Raw genomic sequence first — 24,020 nt, forward strand, 5'->3', positions numbered from 1 at the left:
GGGGGTTGGGTGAGCCTGGTGGTGGGTATCAAGGAGGGCATGTATTGCATGAAGCACTGGGTGTGGTGCATAAACAATGAATCTTGAAACATTGAAACAATAAAATAAAATTAAGATATTAAAAAAAAGAAAAAGAAAAAAGAAAATGGAATTTGTGTAAAAGGAACTATTGGGGCATTAAAAAAACATAAATTGTACTTAATTCTCTATGAAAAGGAAATAAGCTCTATTGACATTAAGTATATGAGATGATAATGCTACATGTATATATTTCATAAGTAAATATATGCACATTGAAGTGTATTTGAGAAATATTTATTAATTGAGGTATATGATTTTAAAATATATTTTGAGACCTTTGTGTAAAGAGCAATGCTTCTGAAAGTATAGTCTTGTAACAAACTATACTGGAATAAATTATGCTGGTAGGGTCTTACCCCAGACATAATGAATCAGAATAACCTAGTGTGGACCTGGGAATATAAATTTGGTAAGTTCCCAATTAGTTACTGCCTTTTAAGATCTACTAAACAAGAAAAAAGGAGTTGTAAATATCAAGTCTCCTAAAAAGTGTCTAAAGTAAAAAAACAAAAAATTAATTATAAGCAAGTTGAATCTCATATTACTTTTCTGCTAAGCAGCTACAACAATAATTTTGTATCTAACTTTCCATACAAAAAAACCATTAGTTATTTGCTACAAGCAAAGCAAACTAAAACAATCCAATTAAACCAAGGTATGAAGAGATTGCTGCATATCTGACACTCCAACTGCCCACCAATCTCACGTTTCCCAATAATATTTATTTATTGATTGAAATACTTAGTACATTGTCTTACTTAGGGAGAGAATTTGAGAGTGTGGGAGTTTTTCTTATACCTATTTCTCTCTCTTTTTATGTATACATAAAGCTATGCATACTCTGATTGGCAATATACAATGATCACTACATATTGAACATAAATATGTATTCCACTCTGGAGGTACGTTAGATAAGAGGGCCTCCAGGGACAAGATTTTCATAAACTAATTCTAACATGTCAAATCAAATGCACTAGACATTGCCTCTCCCCATCCTGTATCATTAACAGGTCATAACTATGCTACATTGTGTGCTTTATTCCTTTACTGCTGGTGAACATGATGGTCATAATTAACCTTGAGTCAACAACAACTCAACACAGTACTTTGTTTACATCAATCAACCTTCAAAAATGGAAGCTGAAATTTGTAAAACTAATGTGATAATTGGTAGGTACACTTTTATCCCTATGTTATTTTGTTTTGTACTTCAATAAAACTATTAATGTCTGGAAAAGAATCCACTTACACTTATACATTTGAATCAAATCACTAATACTGCATTTAAATTTGAATTCAGTAGAGAGAGTGAATAATCTCAAGAATATAGCTATTTTAGTACAAAATAAATGAAAACTGTTACTTCACATGCATTAGTTAGTGCTTCATTCTTATATGTAACTTTTAGGTATAAAACCCATAGTGAGATTTCACAAACAGAATATCACATGAGATCAGAATATAATGTATACATGTATGTGTGTATGTATATTGCAGATATAGTCATTTTGAAATGTGTGTATGACAGTTTTCAGCATAAAACAGAATGTCAATACACATAATAGTGACTAAAGATTAAATTCCTGCTCTACCAACAAATATGCCAACTTTGAAACACTCATTTAGTTAAGAATAAAGCTATGAGTTAATGTAACCTCCGCCATTACTGAGCACAGATTAGCAGGTTTGGACTGTGGGTAGATGAGCAAGGGCACACACATATATATATATAATGGAGATGTGTCCTTAAGTTCCTAAATTCATCAGGTCCTAATTTCGAACATTTTGACTCAGATCAGTTCCTGGATACCTTTCCTTTTTCCATCTTTATTTCTGGCTGAGTAGAAAATTTGAGAGCAGGGATTCGGGGGGACAGCATAATTACTGAAAAGAGAGGACTGGGGGAACTGAGTCCATTGATAGCAGTCACTGAACAAGGGTACATGTCCAGGCTGAACAAGGAGGTCAAGACAAGAAATCCAAGCATGTGTTGAGGAGGCAGAGCCAGGGTTTGATGGCAGAGTCAAAAAAGAAAGGAGGGACCTGAAGAGCTGAGAAAATGCAAAAGGAATGGGAGTCAGAGGTATTTCCTGAGGTCCTTTGATTGGAGAAAGGGAGGTCTCTTTCCCTGAGATCTTAGGGCAGGAAGCAAGCAGAGAGGCAAGCCCCATTCTTTAGAGCCTTATCGGTATGGGGATTTATAAGCACCATCTGTAAGCAAACAAGTTAGAATGTCAGTTAGGTGGCCTTGGAGAAGACAGCTGGATGTGATGAGTTCAAGACAATGTTCCATCACTAACTCACTCTATGGTTTTGAGAAAATTCTAAGCCTCAGATTCCACATCTGAGAAGCCTCTCAGAGTTTTTTTTTTAAAAGATTTGAGTATAGTCACATTTACAGAGTTCAAACGTGGTACCAAGTGAGTGTACAACGAACGCAAGTTTCCCAGGCTATCTGAAGGTTTTGTGTAGCATCCTGCTCCTCATGGGACTCATTAATGGTCTCCTTCGGAGAAGTCTTGACCATTCTCTGAGCATTTAGGCCATCTCCTCTCTAGTCATCTACCTCTTTTATCATTTAAAGGTGGCATGAATTAAGATATGAACAGACCCTTGAAATACAATCTTTTCAATACTTTGCCTTGTGTAATGTTCAACTGAAAAAACTAAGAGACAACATACAATAGAATTAATGAATTTAATTAAATAGAATTAAAAGATCCTTGAAAATGTCAAAGGGCAACATTTCTGAGATAAGTGATTAAAATAGAAACAGCTATATATCAGCAAAAGAAAAGACATTAGAGAACTGGCAATATAAAAGTTTGAGAATGAGTCTGCAATTCTAAAAATGTTGCCTTCTTGGAAAAATAGCACATTTTGAAAGCTATCTTTTCATATATATATCTTATCTATCCATCTGTCTATCGAAAGAAAAATCAGGAATGCAGGATCTGAAATACTGTGAGACCTCTCTCACTGAGCGACCACCAGCTTGGCGCTGTATTATGAAGTCTTGCTATCAACATCCCTAAGGGAATTCTGTGAATTGTGTAGTATCTACAGAAACACCGACATCTTTTGAAAGATAGCAAGGGATTGTATATCATGAAGTAATTTTAAGACATTTGTAAATATTTAAATAAGAAGCTATTAATTTTGTACCTTTTAAAATAAGTATATTTGGCATACGGGTTGAATTTTTTTGTCTTTTGTTAGTCACACTTCCTTATGGCCCTTCAACAATTCAGGCCAAATGTTGAGGCCCACCCACCAAGGAATACGAATGCAAGAAGAGAAGAACATGGTAGCTAGAAAAAACTGAACCCACAAAAGAAAGAGGGAGGAGGTTATGACAGAGAGAAAAAGAGAAACTTCATTAACAAGAAAAGGAAAAGAGAAGTATTTTCATAAAGGAAAAGGAGAAAGTGAAGGAAAAGAAGATAACAGAGGCTGTTGTCTTCTTTCTCCTCAGGTTGAAGGCAGGGGGAGAACCTGAGGGTCTGAACTTTTACTCAAGAGAGAAGGAGTTTACTTAAAAGAGACTGTTTTAAAATATGAAAGACTAATAAATCTTTCATTGTCAAGCTTACTGTTTTTTCCTGTTACATAGCAAGAGCATTTTAGACCAATTAAAGAAAATCAAGAAGCCACAAATTACTTCATAATTTATTTCTAATGTTAATAATCTCGATCCAATATGTTTTTATAACATTATCATAGTTAAGGAGTGATCTGGCTGCAAGTGCCTTGAAAATTCTATTCCTTGAACAGATCTATTTATCAGCCTTGTGTGCTGTTCCCATACCAGAAATTCTGAGCCCCGGAAGTGGTACAAACTTCACAAACACATATTTTCTTGGTGCCTCTCTAAATTTGTGGTTTCCAATCCCAACCAAATACAATACGTTTCATATTTTTATTCTGTCAGCTCCATCCTCCATTCTCTCCAACAATTATTTCAAACCACTGGGCCACTCATCAAATCTCTTACTCTATCCCCTTTTCCCAGCAGATAAAAACACAAGCAAAAATGCACTTAATTCCCAAGTGCCTCTGAGACCTAACAATTTATCTACAGTCACATTTGTTTTATCCTATCTCTACCTGTCCAGAGGGAGAAATGTCCCTCCTTCACCTGAAGCCTGAGCTTAGTCCTCCCAGAGCCTTACCCATCAGTTAAGCCCCAACTCCTTTACAGCTTTAACTTCCGCTCAACCCTGCCTGCGTCTTTCTGACTCTACATATGCTCACATCTTTTCCATATTAAAATGCTGACTTCCTTGAGTCTACAATCAACTTTTAGTAAATACTGGCATGTCTCTCATCACCACCGAAGTTTTCACAAGGGAATTATACAATAGATGACGTTATATTCTTAATTTTTACTTAATTATTTCATACTAAGAGCAGGAGGAGACGATTAGGAAAGATGAAAATATCAACAGGTAAATGACAGCGTTCGGTATCAGCATTAATCAAAAAAAACAGTCATTTGCAATCATGATAAAATACGATTTTGCCTCCATCAGATGATGAAGATTATGGAGAATGGTACTGGTCAGAGTTTATAGGCAGAAGTACTGTCTGTAATATACTCTTGAGAGCAGCACAAATTGCAATAGTGTAACCATCCTGGAGAGCAAGTTGGTTATTTATATCAAAAACCTTAACATGCATGCATTTCTTCTGGCCCAACAATTGAGCTATATACAATGAATTGTGGTGGTAGTAGTAGTAGTAGTTTTAGTAGATGTAGTAATAACATTTGAAAAGATAAAATTAGTAATGTCTAATATTAGATTTAAAATGTGTTTCAGAAAACTTGTAATGAGTTGATTTTCAGACTTTCGTTATTTGGTCTTTTAATAAAAAGTGATCAGAAACCCCACATAATCTAATTTAAAAACATGTATCTTCAATATTACATGAAAAAAAAAACCCAAGTTTTTTACAACTGAAATTTAATCCAAATATGTTATTTATGAAGAAAAGAGGGTGCATCCACTGTGGATAACAGTATGAATGTTAATCATAAAGCTAAAATTAGAAGTACCCTACTATCCAGTAATCACACGACTGGGTGTTTACCACAAAAATACAAAAATACTGGGATGCCTGGGTGGCTCAGTTGGTTAAGCCACTGCCTTTGGCTTAGGTCATGATCCCAGGATCCTGGGATCGAGTCCCCTGTCGGGATCCTTGCTCAGTGGGGAGCCTGCTTCTCTCTCTGCCTCTGCCTGCTACTTTGCCTGCTTGTGCTAGCACTCTCTTTCTCCCTCTGACTAAATAAATAAATAAATAAAATCTTTAAAAAATATACAAAAACACATTCAAAGGGATACACGTGCACCCCTATGTTTATATGATGATGATACTGGGTGATGTATGAAATTATTAAATTGCTATATTGTACACCTGAAACCAATACAACACTGTATGTTAGCTGTAAGAGAATTAAAACTTAATAAAAAAGAACCAGAATACTAGAATTCCTAAAAACTTTGAAGGAATAAGCATTGGCATATTTGGGTCATGTCATAAGAATCTTACAAATCTACTACCTTACATATTTGGCTTTACAGATAAATTGGAAGAACTTGACTTGGTACATAGATTTCTAATTTCTGATTCTAGATCCACCATTTATAAGTTGTGATTTCAGCCAAGATATTTCATCTTTCATACCTTGTTTTCTCTTTTATAAAGTAATGCTATTGAAATAGCTAATGGATCTCTAAATTGTCCATTACCGCTAATATGGTTGGATTTTGTGATAAAATAAGTTTGACTGATTACAAAATAACATATGTAAAATATATTTTTAAAAAATCCAACTTACTTGTTAGTATAATATTGACCAAAACATCTTCTTTGGTGGGATTTTGGAAAGGTATAACAATAGATGAATGAAGACGGAGGTATGTAGTTACTTTTTCTACGTCTATAGGCTGGGGGAACAGTCCTACTCCAGAGAGGTAGAATATCCATTCTTTAAACTGTTTAAAGATAAACATGCATGACATATATATCCTAATTACATACATTTTATTTGCAACACTTAATAAATGTAATATGCATAAAAACCTTGGTAGATAAGCAATATTGCAGGGTGCCTGGGTGGCTCAGTCAGTTGACTCTTGATTTCAGCTCAGGTTGTGAACTCAGGGTCTTCAGATGGAGTCCCATGTTGGGCTCCACTCAGTGGAGAGTTTGCTTCTCTCTTTCTCTTTGCCCCTCCCCCCTGCTCATGTGCTCTCTAAAATAAATAAATGAATCCTTATATTAAAAAAAAAACTTTGTTGTTAATATTTAATCTGCATCATTATATATTTTTTCTTTTCCAAATTCCTTTTGATTTTATTGAATATTCAATGTATTTCTGCACTAAAAAAAGAGGGCAAAAGATTATTAATACTCAACTATGGAACACCTTTCTATGCATAAGAGGTTACTTATAGTAATATCAAAGAGAAATCCTAATGTAAACCTTGTATTTATGCTCAGGGTTTTTTAAAAAAAATCAGTTTGTCTAGAAAACTGGAAAGTAAACACTGCATGAAGTTTCCAAAATCCTAGAGTGATTTTCAAATGAAATTCAGATGGATATCACATGAAGGATGAGATGGTGAGGCACAGATTGAAGTCCCATTAAAAGGAAGTATGCAGGGGTGCCTGGGTGGCTCAGTGGGTTAAAGCCTCTGCCTTCGGCTCAGGTCATGATCTCAGGGTCCTGGGATTGAGTCCTGCATCGGGCTCTGCTCAGCGGGGAGCCTGCTTCCCTCTCTCTCTGCCTGCTTCTCTGCCTACTTGTGAACTCTCTCTCTGTGTCAAATAAATAAATAAAAAAAATCTTTAAAAAAAAAAAAAAAAGGAAGCATGCATACCTGCACGCCACAGTATTTATCCCTACTGCCTAGGACAGTGTATGTTCTGTTATGACATGACAAGGAAGAATGGCTCAAAAATTACATGAAGGAGATTGAATGTAGCTGTTGTTCTTATCTGGGTTTCATAAACCTGCTGAACAGTGTTTGAAAATGTTTCCTTTGTGTTCATTTAGAATAAAAGTCCTGAGAGCACAACAGACTGTGATTCTGTTCTGCACTGAATACTTTGCTAACGTTCCAGATGAATAAAGAGGTCACAAAATGAAAACCAACAAACAATAACCTAGTTTATAATTTCTTAAACTACATAGATGTGTCCAAGCCTCCAATAAAAAGGGAAACATTTAAGACTGTTTCAAACTAGGACAGTTGGTGACAGTAAACCCATAAAATGCTGTCTCTGCATAGGAAGGATTAAAGGTAAATTTTATCTGTACGTATCTTCAAATGCCTGCACTTCTTTTAGTTAGAGATTCTACTAGCAGAATACAAGTGCAATATATTTTCACTTACAATGTCCTGTCTCCACACAATAGAATGACCAGAATCAAGCAACAGGGTTCAATTATATTCACAACTTTTTTTTACATTAATTACTTATTTTGGCTACTTAATAAAAATCAATCCTGGATGACAGCAATGAAGTTACTTTAAGCCACTGGGAATGAGCTGAACTACAAAAACAAGAAGGCCATGTTTTCAGGTTTCACCAAGTGGCCTGGAATATTGGAGCTTCTAAATTAAACCACATCCCACTATTATTGAACACTAGTATCCAACAACTGCCCTGGCATTGCTTAAATTATCCCTGGGTTCAGAGAGGGGAATTAAAAAAAGTATCCAAACAATCATGTGCACTAAAAAAAAAAAAAAATAATAATGTTTTCGCCCATATTTATCTCAAACATTTTTGAAAGAAGACACAGCACAACCTTTAAATATCCAATTCCACGGTGCCTGGGTGTCTCAGTCAGTTAAGCCTCCAACTCTTGACTTCAGCTCAGGTCATGATCTCAGTGCTGTGAGGACCCCAGTGGAGCCCCATAGTGGGCTTCGCACTCAGTGAGGAGTCTGCTTGAGATTCTCTCAGTCTCCCTCTGTCCCCACCCCTGCTTGCATGCTCTCTCTCTCTCTAAAATATATAAATAAATGTTTTAAAAAATATTTCTGCCTTATTAAAAGTATTTTTGTAGAAGAAATAATCTCTACTATACTTTCCTTCTTCTGTATGAAAAAGATCATTGTTTTTATTTTTAATATTTATGAGAATCAAGCATACTTCCAGAACATTGCTTCAGTTTATGTAAAAGTCAGTCATCATGTAAGAAATTTAATAGCCTCAGATTTTTTCTTCTGAAGGCAAATTACACATTTTCTTGGAAAGGAGGATATTCCAGTCACCCACAGGTCTCGTACTGACATGGGGTCCCCTATATTATATTTGATTCCATTGCCTCTCAGGTGGCATGTTTTGTAAGCTCATGGGTGTCCTGTAGGATTTAAAGCACATATCTCCATTTACATTCCTCCTCATAACACTTGAAGAAATAAAAAGTAATAATAATTGTCAAAAGTTATGTAAAATTTTCATCGGCGGTAAGAGAGTTATAATAGTCTGTAGGTAGCTGCAAAAAACAGTCAAGAAGACAGGCTGAAGTCACATGTCCTGGGTTCAGGTCCAAGTTAAACCTCTTACTAGCTGCCTGACCTTAATTTCCTTGTGTCCGTTTCCTGATTCATAAAATGAATTGATAGTTCTTCCACAGGACTGTGGTGAGAATGAGTTGATAAAATTCTTAGAATGGCATGTAGCAAGTTTAGAGATGCTTAAAAAATTATTAATTATTATTATTTTTGTTTATTTTTTAAAAGTTATTTATTTGGCAGAGAGCGTGTGTGAACAGGATGAGGGGCAAAGGGAGAGAATCTCAAGCAGACTCTGTGCAGAGTGTGGAGCCCAATGTGGGGCCTGGTCTTAGGACCCTGAGATCATGACCTGAGCCAAAACCAAGAGTTGGATGCTTAACTGAGTCACCCAGTTGCCCCTTAACTATTATTGCTTTAAAAAAATTATTATTAATCAGTAACACTGTACAGATAAAATACTATGAAAGAATAATACAGTATTTGTAAGATCACATTTTCTACAGTTTCATATTTAAGTTCATGAAAATATGAATAAACATTAAGTCAGGAAATTAACATAAATGCTAACAAAATGGCATTTCCATTAAAATACCTATATTTTAAATCTGGTTGTATGTTCACCTTCACTCAAGTAATCTAAGGATTTAAAGATGCCTTCTTTAGATGCCTCCACATGCACAATGTATGCTGCGTTTCCAAAAGTTGATTTAATTAACAATTTACAATGAACTTGTTTTGCTTGCAAAATATGTCAAGTGAATGAATTAGCCTTATTTATTGATTCTGAAATTTAATGAACTTGACTTGGTCCAAGAATAGTCTATTATACCTGAGTACAGCAGAAGGTGATAGAAACTTGATGACCAGTTCTTCCAAGAGCCGAAGGAAAAAAGTGAACTGATACCTCTTTAATGGAGTAAGGAGAGACGGTCAGCTATGTAAATTCAGAGAGAAAAAAAAATCAATGCTTTTGTTTGAGCCAGGATCTTTGCATGCTAGGTATATGGCAGGTTGATTTTTGTGTGATTAGTGTGTTGCCTTGTATGTGCTACCCATTCTTAGTATGTCTGCTTGGTGAAGACTGGTATAATGGCCACAGTAAACAGTGTTTAGTAGTGTTTACCCCATGTTCTTCCTCCAGGCAATGACCACATGGAGTTACTCGCTTTGTAAAAGGAAATCAGGATGAATCTTTAGAGCTGAGTAAGAACCCCATATAAGCTGAGTAAGAACCCCAAGTAACAGAAATAAGCATATTTTTTTAAGAACCTATAGCTTATAAATCCCAAGATACATGTGAAACCACCGAGAACCTAACTTTTAGCCCTGATGATGTCAAAAGAGATGAACTGATTGTAAGCATAGATGTAAGGAAGGTTTCTTTTTATTTTTTAAGATTTTATTTATTTATTTGACAGACAGAGATCACAAGTAGGCACAGAGGCAAGCAGAGAAAGAGAAGGGCAAGCAGGCTCCCCGCTGAGCAGAGAGCCCAATGCAGGGCTCGATCCCAGGACCCTGAGACCATGACCCAAGCCAAAGAAAGATGCTTAACCCACTGAGCCACCCAGGCGCCCCAGGAAGGTTTCTTTAGTATACATTGAAGTGTTCCTTTTTGTCTGATCACACACACACTCAAGGTGTGACCTGTTAGAATAACTTGAGTCTGAGCAGTATTAGAATGGGTTACCTTTTTAGAGATTGTGAAAGAAGCCAGCAACTCCATCAAAATGCTATACTGCGAATAATATAATCAGCTCTTACAGAATGATAAAATGAGGGGCACCTGGATGGCTCAGTAGGTTAAAGCCTCTGCCTTCAGGTCATGATCCCAGGGTGCTGGGATGGAGCCCCACATCGGGCTCTCTGCTCAGCGGGGAGCCTGCTTCCTCCTCTCTCTCTACCTGCCTCTCTGCCTACTTGTGATCTCTGTCTGTCAAATAAATAAACAAAATCTTTTTTTAAAAAAAGAATGATAAAATGAAAAGGCATATGTCTTAAAAGTTAATTTTTTTCACTACTGTATTTTTCACAATAACTTTTGAAAATATAAAACTGCAATACAGTAGTGTCATTCGAATCCTTGTAGAATGTAGCACTTAGTGTTTAATAATAATGCTCTGATAATGACCATGGAATACAAACACAGTTTATTGTTATAACAGTCACCTCCTTACTCTATATATGTGTGGTTATTCTATAGCAAATATTTTTATCTCAGGCTGGCTCTCACTCTGAGAGTTAATCACTTAAGTTTATGTATAAATAAGGAGTACAAATTAATTTTAATATCAACCTTAGCAAAAAAAGTTGTATTTCATATATTCTTTCAATTTAGCAAATATGAAAAAAGTTCTCTGTATAGATAGATAGATATAAAGAAATCATCTGCTTTATTAGAAAAATGACATACTACTACATTAACTTGGATTTTAATTCTAGTTCCACCACTTACTAACCATGTGGTTTAAGTATTTTAGCTTCTCTGGCCTCAAATTCCTCTTCCCTAAATATATGTCAGAAGCATATGGTGCAGATTGAGGTAGTGTATATAGCCGAACAGTAACTCAATAAAATTCCTTTATTTTCACCTAAAATTCACTGAAAAATCCCATGGTTTCAAGGAAAGGAAGATAAACACTATTGGTTGCAATTTATCTGTAGCAAATGTACTGGTTTAGTGTAATGGCATATAAATACTATGTTAAATATAGGATCTGTTGGAAACTTGCAAACATTTAATTACAAGCAAGTGTCATCATAATAGCCAATTCCAATATGTGAGTTTACACTGGATCTTAGCTGAAGAGAGGAAGATTATCGGAACAGCTGAGTAAAGTTAAATTTGGACGGATACTAGATGATGTGGGAGATTAATTATGCTATTATGAAATATAATCTGAAGTACTTAGTGTTGAAATAGCATGATGCCTATAACTCACCTTCAGACTGAACAGTAAGAAATATAAGAGAAAGAAAACAAATATAGCAAATCATGAACATAAGAACCAAGGTAGAAGGTGTAAGTTTGTGCACTATACTATTCTTTCAACTTCTGCATCTGTTTGAAATTTTCCATAGTATATAGTCGATGGGAAGCACTTTTTTTATATCATTATTTTCCTTGATAATCAGTCTATGCTTACTTTTGAAGGATTTATGAGTAAACATCAATATTTTAAAGTCCTTACCTATGTAAACATGAACACTATACAACAAAGCCAAGAATAAAATTATACATGTATGTGTGTATACATATATAAAATTATATAAGTATGAGTGTGTGTATATATATATAGTCTTTCCATTTATTATCATTATCACTAATGTGTGCTCCTATTTGTTCTCTAATATATAATAGTATTTTTCTCATCTATAAATTTATTTTTGAGTTGTTTTCCAATATTCAAGTTAAATGCATACTCAGAGCTCAAAAGTATGTATGATAAATGTATAAAGGAATGAATGGACAAGAAACCATGGTTAAAATATTAAAGCAGAGTCCATATTCTTCATTATGTAATATAAAATGATACCTGAAATATACCACATTTGTTTTCTCTTAGACCACAGTTCATATTCTTCTGTAAAAGTGGTGATATAAATAATATAAAAGCACCACTTTCTATTGAGGTATTTCAGGTATTTATAAACCATATCCTGACCACCATATTCTGTTTAATTTATGTAAAATACAGTGTTAAGTAATACAAGCATGTGTGTACATTTTAGTATAGTTATTCTAAGATAACCTATATATGCAATTTTAGCAATATAATGATTAGTGATACCTAATTTGACATATCATGGCAGTTAAGAACTAATTTCATATCATGATACTATAAATTGGCAACCACTCATTGATAAGAGATAGGTATTAAGATACAAATGAAATCACGCTGTAGATTTCTTAATCACTAAGTAGCAAATAGTAAAAGCCTTTATTTAAATATTATATCTAACACAGTTTCATGATTTACTGTGAGATCCTCCGAAGAAAAAAGTCTATCAAAATTATCATTTTGGGGGTGCCTGGGTGGCTCAGTGGGTTAAAGCCTCTGCCTTTGGCTCAGGTCATGATATCAGGGTCCTGGGATCGAGCCCCACATTGGGCTCTGTGCTCCACAAGGAGACTGCTTCCTCCTCTCTCTCTGCCTGCCTCTCTGTATACTTCTGATCTCTGTCAAATGGGTGGATGGAATATTTAAAAAAAAATTATCATTTTGAAGTTTACCTGAAAACATGGTTTTGGTATTCATTGGGCATATTTGGTATCATATGCTTGGAAATAAAGCTATTGATGCTAAACCTTCAGATCTTGTTTTGTTACTTGTGGGAGGAGATAAGTGATTGGGCTCATTGACTGGTACTAGTCTCTGCTAGGGGACCAAGGAGTGAGAAATGGGGGAGAGAAAGGAGAGAGGGTCAGAGCTGTTCACATTGTTTGGAAGTGGAGGACAGGTGATGGGCAGGAACTCAAGTGCTGGAAGGAACTAGCCTCTCAGAACCCTGGAAACATAGAAAAATTGCTGAGTCAGTATCATACTACTGGAAAATGGTTTCCAAATGTGATTACTAAAATGGTCAGCAATAAAGCACAGCCAGTTTACTGAGAGTCCAGTGGTATGACACTGGCATATAGAATTTTAAAAATTTATATGAACACAATATTGCCTTTTTGATAAATTAAAATGGGGGTAAATATGTATGTATATAAATTCTATTTTTAAATTTGAAGCATTTGAAACCTTATTAATAAATCAAATGATAATACCCCACAGTGTACTCCAAAATCAGTATTGAAAAATGCTCTAATAGAGGCAGGTTACTTGGATTTCCAAATATACTTACTGATGATCTGTTAACATCCAAGACAAAATTTTCAGGATTACTGTTTGTTGCTTGCAATTCTAAGGTCTCATGTGTAGGATTAACTAAAGGAATGATCTGAGTGGCATGCCTGGAAAGAAAAATGAAGTAAGCAAACTTGTTCATAAACTTGTTCAATGATAATTTTATAAACTTGATGACTATCATGGGTTGAACTGCATACCCCAAAAATATATATTTAAGTTCTAACTCCCAATATCTCAGAATGTGACCTTATTTGGAAAGAGGGTCAGTGTAGATATAACTTGCTAAGATGTGATCATACTGGAATAGAGTGGCTCTTAAACCGTTATGACTGGTGTTCTTATAAGATAATGTGAAGACACATGACAAGATGAACATATGGCAATGGAGGAGGAGACTGAAAAGATGCACCTCTAAATCAAGGAATACCAAGGATTGCTGGTAAGCACTAGAAGCCACAAGAGGAAAGGAAGGATTCTCCCTTATTGGTTTCAGAGGGAGCATGGTCCTGCTGAAACCCTGACTTCAAATTTCTAGCCTCTGGAACTGTTAGACAATATGTTTCTGTTGTTTTAATCCACCCAGTGTGTGATATTTGTTATGACATATCTAGGAAACTAATAAAATGACTTGTATGAGTTTCAAAATAAGAATAATCATGTATGCACTGATGGTACTTTGCTAAATTAGTCCTTGATTTTCTACTTCTGAGACCAAATGTTATTCCACACTGTTTTTGGAGAAATATTTACTCACTATTTTGTAACTATTAAATTCAAGCAAAAAGGTTAACATAGTCTAAAAATAATAATAATGAGTTTAATAACTTAAATTCATAAGTTCTGTCCATTACATTGAAAAGATCCAAACCAATGATGAGTAAATACAGAAAAAAAAATATGGCTGGTATTTATTTTCAGAGCAAAGACTAATCAAGAGGATTCGTAATTCTTACTTTACCATCATTTCTAATACCTTTTGATGTATAGCATGAAAACTGTTATCCTACAGAAATGCAGTGTAAAACCACACTGAGATACCACCTCACACCTGTTAGGATGGTGTCATTTAAAAAAAAATAAGTGTTGGCAAGGATGTGGAGAAAATGGAACACTGGTACCCCACTGATGGAAATATAAATTGGAACAGCTACTTTGGCAAACAATAGTAGGGTTCCTCAAAAAAATTTAAAAAGTAGTACTATAGGTGGAGGACAAGATGGCAGGGAAGTAGGAGGAGGCGCCTTTTAAACATGTACCCTAAAGTGAGTTGATTACTTACCAAAGAACTGCAATCACCCATGAAATCAGCCTGAGATCAGAATTATACACGTCTGGATCTCTACAGGGGCAGAAGACACCAGTGGGCAGGTAAAGCGGAGTGGGAACGCAGGACTGATATCGGAAGATAAACAAAAGGGGGCAGGAGCCACCAGAGGTGACCGGTTGGAAAGTAATACCCCAGTATGAGAGTGCCGTGCCTCTGGGGACCAGCATTAACTTGGAGACTAGCTGAAAGCACTCAAAAAGAGCAAAGGATCGCAGGGGGCGGGGAATTGTGGGAATCAGGGCAGCTAGGGACAGGGGCTTAAGTCCCTGGTCCCAGGACAGCCACCTCTGGCACTGAGCCAGAGAGAGTGCGGCAGAGAAACCAGGTCTTGGTCCCTAAGCCGCCAGCGCACCCGAGAACGCGTGGGTTCTGGCTCCTGTGAGGGGATGGCAGAACGCGTGAGCCATGCTACAAAGTCTGAGATACAGGCGTCCCTCATCCTCCCCTAAGAGAGTTACAAAGGCCCAGCCACTGCTCTTTGACCCGCGCCATTGTTTCAGAGCCTAAGACGTGCACCCTAATCTCTCCCCTGACAGAGGTACGCAAAAGCCCAGCCCGGTGCTTTTGGACCTGCGCCCCGTTCTCAGTGCCTGAGACGCGTGCGCGACCCACAGCCTCCCCTGAGAGAGGTGTGCGCAAGCTGGGCGCTCTTACACCCAGAAAGACCAGGCGCTCCCAGCCCGGGCCAGCGGGAAAATCTCAGTGTGCGATCGCTGCTTGGAACCTCTCTGGCGGTCTGGAGCTCCCAGACAGCCGCCACTGCTGTGGCTTTGGGTACAAGCAAAAGATCCTGCGTCCCCAGGGACCATGACTCAGAACCTACTCTGCCAGTGGCCAAGGGGGAACTTATTTGGGCTCTGCAGCCAAACTGAGGCTTCTCTCTGAGAGGGAGGTCAGGGTACAGTTTGATTTCCTCTAAAACTACAAAAACCATCAAAAGCGGTCAAGGTGAGAGAAAAAGAAAGTGAACAAACATAAAAAACCGCCAGAGAACAAAAGCCTGAAAAAAACCAGTTTCCTCAGAGCCCAGCCCCTTGAGGGGGGGCAGGATGACTTAACTCAGGGAACATCACTAACTGAAAACCCACGTGGCAGGCCCCTCCCCCAGAAAACAAACCAAAAAGGAAAAAAAAAAAAAAAAAAGACTGCAAGAGAACAACTACCACTACTTCATAGGACAATTTTTATTTTTAACTCATTCCCACTATTCTGGTTCATTTTTTTTTTATATAGATAATTTTTTAACCTATTTACCATCACAGTGAGCTGTCCAGTACATCAAATTCCATAATAACCTTCTAACCTGAACTTTTTGATACATACACCTTTGTTTTTCTTTTACATTTCTATATTTTGAATTTCTTTTTTTTAAATTTTAGTTTAGTCTAGTTTATTCCTTTTTATTTTTCTTTTCTAATATTCATATAGAGTTAAACTTCAAAGTAATCCCCTTTCCCCAATCAATACTACCCCTATAGGCAAACCAATTTTTAATCCCGCTTTATCTTAGGAAAGTTGAGTCCTTTAACAAAGATATCAAGATACATCTAGGAAGAACCAAAACAACCTTCCACGCCCACACTGAGAATTTATAACCACTCTCCCATCTTCTTCTGTGTTTTTGTGTTTGTCCTGAAGTATATAAATCTTATACTTGGGTTCTTTTTGACGAGGTTCTTCCTTTATTTGCGTATATATATTTTTTTCTTGTGTCATATACTTTTATCAGTGTTTTTGTTTGTATACTTCATAAATCGTACATTGGGGCCCATTTGGGCTGAACCTTCTCTTTCATCTTCCCTTTCTTTCCTGTCTCTCTCTCTCTCTTTTTTTCTTTTTCTTTTCTTTTGTCTCTCGTTTGGGTGGGGAATCCTGATTGCTCAGAAGCGCTCCAGAGTGCACCTTGACTGCACCATGGTCAATACATCCAGCTACATCTGTTCAGTCATCTCTCACCAAAATGACTAGGAGGAGGAATGCCCAACAGAAGAAAAACACAGAGGATGGACCTTCTGCAACAGAGCTAACGGCTATCAACATAGACAATATGTCGGAAAGAGAATTCAGGCTAACAATTATCCAGGCAATAGCTAGGTTGGAGAAAGCCATGGATGACCGAACGGAACTAATTAGGGCCGAACTGAAAGCGACCAGACAGGATGCTCACAATGTTAGGGCTGAGTGGAAAGCTACCAGGGATGAGTTTCACAATGCTCTCAATGAGTTCCAATCTAATCTAAATTCTCTCAAAGCTAGGGTAACTGAGACAGAAGGTAGATTTAGTGATCTGGAAGACAAACAGATAGAGAGAAAGGATCAGGAGGAAGCCTGGAACAAACAGCTTAGAAACCAAGAAAAAAGAATCAGGGAAATAAATGATGCCATGAAACGTTCCAATGTCAGAATTATTGGAATACCTGAAGGAGATGAGAAAGAAAGAAGACTAGAAGATATAGTGAACAAGTTCTTCATGAAAATTTTCCCAATCTCGTGAATGGAACCAGCGTTCATGTACTAGAGGCTGAGAGGTCTCCACCCAAGATTATATATTCCAAAAAAACACCAAGGCACCTGATAGTCAAATTGAGGAATCATAATTGTAGGTATAATCTCTTGAAAGCTGCTAGGACTAAGAGGCTCCTTACGTACAGACCGACATTCAAAATGGATGGAGAGATAAAGAGTTTCCAAGACCGGCAAGGCTTAAAAGACTATGCAACCACGAAGCCAACACTGCAGGAAATATTAAGGGGGGTTTTATAAAAGAGGAAAAATCCTAAGAATAGCATTGAACAGAAATACAGAGACAATCTACAGAAAGAAAGACTTCAAAGGTAACACGATGTCAATAAAAACATATCTATCAATAATCACTCTCAATGTGAATGGCCTAAATGCACCCATAAAATGGCACAGGGTTGCATATTGGATAAAACGATAGGACCCATCCATATGTTGTCTACAAGAGACCCATTTTGAACCTAAGGATACACCCAGACTGAAAGCGAAGGGATGGAGAAGCATCTTTCATGCCAATGGGCCTCAAAAGAAGGCTGGGGTAGCGATTCTCATATCAGATAAATTAGATTTTAAACTAAAGACTGCAGTCAGAGATACAGAATGACACTACATCATTCTTAAAGGGACTATCCTCAAAGATGATCTAACAATTGTAAATATCTATGCCCCCAACATGGGAGCAGCCAACTACATAAGAAAACTGTTAATCAAGTTAAAGAATCATATTGATATGAATACATTAGTAATAGGATATCTTAACACGCCTCTCTTAGATCATCGAAGCAGAAAATCAATAAAGAAACAAGAGCATTGAATGACACACTGGACCAGATGGACCTCATAGATATATACAGAACATTCCACCCTAAAACAACAGAACACTCATTCTTCTCAAGTGCACATGGAAACTTCTCAAGAATAGACCACATACTGGGTCACAAATCAGAACTCAACCGATACCAAAAGCCTGAGATTATTCCCTGCATATTCTCAGATCACAACACTTTGAAACTGGAGCTCAATCACAAGAAAAATTTCCGAAGGAACTGAAACACCTGGAAGCTAAAGACCACCTTACTCAAGAATGCTTGGATCAACAAGGAGATCAAAGAAGAACTGAAAAAATTCATGGAAACCAATGAGAATGAAGACACTTTGGTCCAAAACCTATGGGATACAGCAAAGGCAGTCCTAAGGGGGAAATATATAGCCCTCCAAGTCTCCCTCAAAAAAATTGAAAAGTCCAGAAAACAGCAGCTGTCTTTACAACCTTAAAGAACTGGAGGATCAACAACAAATCAAACCAACTCCATACATAAGAAGGGAAATAATCACGATTAGAGCTGAGATCAATGAGGTAGAACCAGAGATAAAGTAGAACGTATCAATGAAACTAGAAGCTGGTTTTTTGAAAGAATCAATAAGATCGATAAACCATTGGCCTCACTAATCCAAAAAGAAAAGAGAGAAAGCCCAAATTCATAAAATTATGAATGAAAAGGGAGAGAACACAACGAACACCAAGGAAGTAGAAACAATCATCAAAAGTTATTATCAACAGTTACATGCCAATAAGCTAAGCAACCTAGATGAAATGGATGCATTCCTGGAAAACTATAAACTCCCAAAATTGAACCAGGAAGAAACTGACAACTTGAATAGACCGATATCTAGTAATGAGATTGAAGCGGTGATCAAAAACCTCCCAAAACACAAGAGCCCAGGACCTGATGGATTCCCTAGGGAATTCTACCAAACTTTCAAAGAAGAAATAACACCTATACTCCTGAAGCTGTTTCAAAAAATTGAAGCAGAAGGAAAACTTCTAGACACTTTCTATAAAGCCAGCATTACCCTGATCCCCAAACCAGGCAAAGACCCTACCAAAAAGGAGAATTTCAGACCAATATCACTGATGAATATGGATGCTAAGATTCTCAACAAGATCCTAGCAAACAGGATCCAACAGCACATTAAAAAGATTATCCACCATGACCAGGTGGGATTCATCCCTGGGCTACAAGGATGGTACAACATTTGCAAATCAATGTGATAGAACAAATTAATATAAGAAGAGAGAAGAAGCAGATGGTCCTCTCAATCGATGCAGAAAAAGCATTTGACAAAATCCGGCATCCGTTCCTGATTAAAACGCTTCAAAGTATAGGGATAAAGGGAACATTCCTGAACTTCATAAAATCTATCTATGGAAGACCCACAGCAAATATCATCTTCAATGGAAAAAAGCTTGCAGCCTTCCCGTTGAACAACAAGGATGCCCACTCTCATCACTCTTGTTCAACATAGTATTAGAAGTCCTAGCAACAGCAATCAGACAACCAAGAGAAATAAAAGGCATCCAAATTGGCAATGAAGAAGTCAAACTCTCTCTTCGCAGATGACATGATTCTTTATATGGAAAACCCAAAAGACTCCACCCCAAACTACTAGAACTCATACAGCATTTGAGCAACATGGCAGGATACAAAGTCAATGTGCAGAAATAAGTGGCTTTCTTATACACTAACAATGAAAATACAGAAAGGGACATTAGAGAATAGGTTCCATTTACTATGGCACCAAGAACCATAAGATAACTGGGAATAAACCTAACCAAAGAGGTAAAGGATCTGTACTCGAGGAACTACAGAGCACTCATGAAAGAAATTGAAGAAGACACAAAAAGATGGAAGACCATTCCATGCTCTTGGATCGGAAGAATAAACATTGTTAAATGTCTATACTGTCTAGAGCAATCTATACTTTTAATGCCATTCTGATCAAAATTCCACCGGTAATCTTCAAAGAGCTGAAGCAAATAATCCAAAAATTTGTATGGAATCAGAAGAGACCCCAAATTGCTAAGGAAATGTTGAAAAACAAAAATAAAATTGGGGGCATCACGTTACCTGATTTCAAGCTTTATTACAAAGCTGTGATCACCAAGACAGCATGGTACTGGCATAAAAACAGTCACATAGACCAGTGGAACAGAGTAGAGAGCCCAGATATGGACCCTCAACTCTATGGGCAAATAATCTTCGACAAAGCAGGAAAAAATATACAGTGGAAAAAAGACAGTCTCTTCAATAAATGGTGCTGGGAAAACTGTACAGCTATATGGAGAAGAATGAAATGACCATTCTCTTACACCGTATACAAAGATAAACTCAAAATGGATAAAAGACCTCAACGTGAGACAGGAATCCATCAGAATCCTAGAGGAGAACATAGGCAGTAACCTCTTTGATATCAGCCACAGCAACTTTTTTCAAGATATGTCTCCAAAGGCAAAGGAAACAAAAGTGAAAATAAACTTTTGGCACTTCATCAAAATCAAAAGCTTCTGCACAGCAAAGGAAACAGTCAAAAAAACAAAGAGGCCACCCACGGAATGGGAGAAGATATTTGCAAATGACAGTACAGACAAAAGGTTGATATCCAGGATCTATAATGAACTCCTCAAACTCATCAAATACAAAACAGGCAATCATATCAAAAAATGGGAAGAAGATATGAACAGAGACTTCTCCAATGAAGACATACAAATGGCTATCAGACACATGAAAAAATGTTCTCATCACTATCCATCAGGGAGATTCAAATTAAAACCACATTGAGATATCACCTTACACCAGTTAGAATGGCCAAAATTAACAAGACAGGAAACAACATGTGTTGGAGGGGATGTGGAGAAAGGGGAACCCTCTTACACTGTTGGTGGGAATGCAAGTTGGAGCAGCCTCTTTGGAGAACAGTGTGGAGATTCCTCAAGAAATTTAAAAATAGAACTTCCCTATGACCCTGCAATTGCACTCCTGGGTATTTACCCCAAAGATACAGATGTCGTGAAAAGAAGGGCCATCTGTACCCCCAATGTTTATAGCAGCAATGGCCACGGTCGCCAAACTGTGGAAAGAACCAAGAGGCCCTTCAATGGACAAATGGATAAGGAAGATGTAGTCCATATACACTATGGAGGATTATGCCTCCATCAGAAAGGACGAATACCCAACTTTTGTAGCAACATGGACAGGACTGGAAGAGATTATGCTGAGGAAATAAATCAAGCAGAGTCAATTATCATATGGTTTCACTTATTTGTGGAGCATAACAAATAGCATGGAGGACATGGGGAGTTAGAGAGGAGAAGGGAGTTGGGGGAAATTGGAAGGGGAGGTGAACCATGAGAGACTATGGACTCTAAAAAACAATCTGAGGGATTTGAAGTGGCGGGGGTGTGGGTGGGTGGGGTACCAGGTGGTGGGTATTATAGAGGGCACGGATTGCATGGAGCACTGGGTGTGGTGAAATAATAATGAATACTGTTATGCTGAAAATAAATAAAAAATAAATTTAAAAAAAAGTAGTACTATATGGGGCGCCTGGGTGGCTCAGTGGGTTAAGTCACTGCCTTTGGCTCAGGTCATCATCTCAGGGTCCTGTGATCGAGTCCCGCATCAGGCTCCCTGCTTGGCAGGGGGGGCCTGCTTCCCTTCCTCTCTCTCTGCCTGCCTCTCTGCCTACTTGTGATCTCTCTCTGTCAAATGAATAAATAAAATCTTTTAAAAAAAAAAGTAGTACTATATGATCCAACAATTGGATCCCAACTATTGAGTATATACCAACTATTGGATATATATCCAAAATAAATGAAATCAGTATCTCAAAGATGTAACTGCACTCCCACGTTAATTATTGCATTATTTACAGTGGCCAAGATATGTTCTTCCACAAATGTGAACTATACAATGAAGTATTATTCAAACTTAAAAAAGAAGGAAATCTTGACATTTGCAACAGCATGGATGAACTTAGAGGACATTATGTTAAGTGAAATAGCTCAGAGAAAGACAAATACTGTGTGATCTCATTTATGTGTGGAATATAAAAAAGTAAAAAATAGTTGTGGAAATTAAAATCAATTTCATGGCAAATATTAATATAACTTCATGACATTTGAAATGGGCAAAGACAGAAAAATAAGAAGTGTATGTAGCTTGTGTTTGCCACTGGACCAAGGAGCAAAACATACAGACTGAAGAGGTACTTGATTCATTGTTCATCTGGAAAAAGTTTTTTGATTGAATTGAATCTAATAAATCTTTTCTTTAATTGCTAGTTTTCCCAATAATGAGAAATGAAGTTTGTAATTACAAATGTGTATACTGAGGATTGTTGATACACATATTTATTATTTAGGGACAAAATTAAATTGCTCGAGTTTAAAATGTTATACTTTTTCCTTGGGTTACTCATTTCTAAACAGTCACAATAAAATATTTTTTCATCAAGACTGTTTCAAACTTATTAATACAGAATAAGATGGAAAATTAAAATAATATTACTTTTCAAATCAATGAAAAATAAGAAGGTAATTTTAAAAATATATATTTATTTATTTTTAGAGTGAGAGAGAGAGTGAGCAAGCAAGCATGTAGAGGGGCTGAGGGAAAGAGAAGTATCCTGAAGCAGATTTCCCGCTAGTATGGAGCCCCACGCTGGGCTTGATCCCAGGGTCCTGAGATCGTGACCTGAGTTGAAATCAAGAAATGGCCACTTACCCAACTGAGCCACCCAGATGCACCAAGAAGGTAATTTTAATGAGAACCAAGTGGTAGCACCTTAAGAACCATTTCCAGGATGAAGTGTATCTGTGAACTCTGAATTATTTTTTCAACTTATTTTGAGTCTTAAACTTTTTCAAAATAAGAAGAAACTAAAAACAAAAAAACAAACAAAACAAAACAAAAACCACAGTGCCGGGGCACCTGGGTGGCTCAGTCAGTTAAGTGTCTGACTCTTGATTTCAGCTCAGGTCCTGATCTGAAGGTCTCGGATCAAGCCCTTTGTTAGGCTCCATGGTCAGTGAGGTGTCTGCTTCAGATTCTCTACTTCTTCCTTCCCCCCAGCTCTATCTCTCTCTAAAAATTTTTAAAAAAATCAACTCAAAATCAGGGTTGTGAGATCAAACCCAACATCAGGCTCCACAGTGAGTGGGAAGTCTGCTTGAGATTCTCTCTTCTTCTCCCTCTGAACTTCCCCCAACACATGCTCTCTCTCTCTAAGTAAATAAAATCTTAAAAAAAAAATAAAAACACCAGTGATGAGAAAATATCATGAACTCCTAAGAAGAATGCACTTATCATAGAAGGATAAAACAAAAAATGCCTCCAATATGTAAAGGTTCCTGGGGTGACTGAATTCAATTAATTTCATTTTGCAAATTATTTAGTAAGTGACCACTATCATTCTGAAATTCATTAATAATAATCTATAAGGCAAATCATAGATTATAATTGAGGCTGTCTCTGACTTAAAAGTGCTGAGTCCTACAACTTACTCCATTCGCCTCTGCTTATGCTTGACATAAACCTGGGAACAAGTAAATAGTGTATCTGCAACATGAATACTTCCATTGTACTCCAGGCTTTTTCTCAAACTTCTTAATCATCATTCAGGTGTTTAATAGAAACTTCAAATTTACAGGTCCCAAGCTGAGCTCTTGATCCTGATCCTCAAACCAGGTTTTCTTATAGTCTCCTCTATCTCAGTTAATGTCACATCTTTAGTTTCAGTTGCTCAGGTCAAAAACTTTAGTGTCATCCATGCCCTCCTGTTTTCCTTATGCCTCAAATATTTCTAGTGAACAAAACTCATTAGCTCTACTTTAAAAAATAAACCATAACTGAACACTAA

At 36.9% G+C, this 24,020-nt stretch overlaps 1 protein-coding gene across 1 annotated transcript in view; it reads right to left on the bottom strand.

The window, feature by feature from the left end:
• Window positions 1-24,020, bottom strand: part of CFAP47 (cilia and flagella associated protein 47) — a 531,154-nt gene that overhangs the window by 109,673 nt on the left and 397,461 nt on the right. Inside the window, exons 56-58 of the mRNA XM_059385274.1 lie at window positions 13,470-13,578; window positions 9,448-9,552; window positions 5,924-6,080 (exon numbers count right to left, since the gene is read on the bottom strand). Coding sequence (XP_059241257.1) covers window positions 5,924-6,080; window positions 9,448-9,552; window positions 13,470-13,578 — 371 coding nt within the window. The remainder of the gene's footprint in view (window positions 1-5,923; window positions 6,081-9,447; window positions 9,553-13,469; window positions 13,579-24,020) is intronic.

The sequence above is a fragment of the Mustela nigripes genome, chromosome X (genome assembly GCF_022355385.1).
Source record: "Mustela nigripes isolate SB6536 chromosome X, MUSNIG.SB6536, whole genome shotgun sequence".
NCBI classification, from domain to species: Eukaryota; Metazoa; Chordata; class Mammalia; order Carnivora; family Mustelidae; genus Mustela; species Mustela nigripes.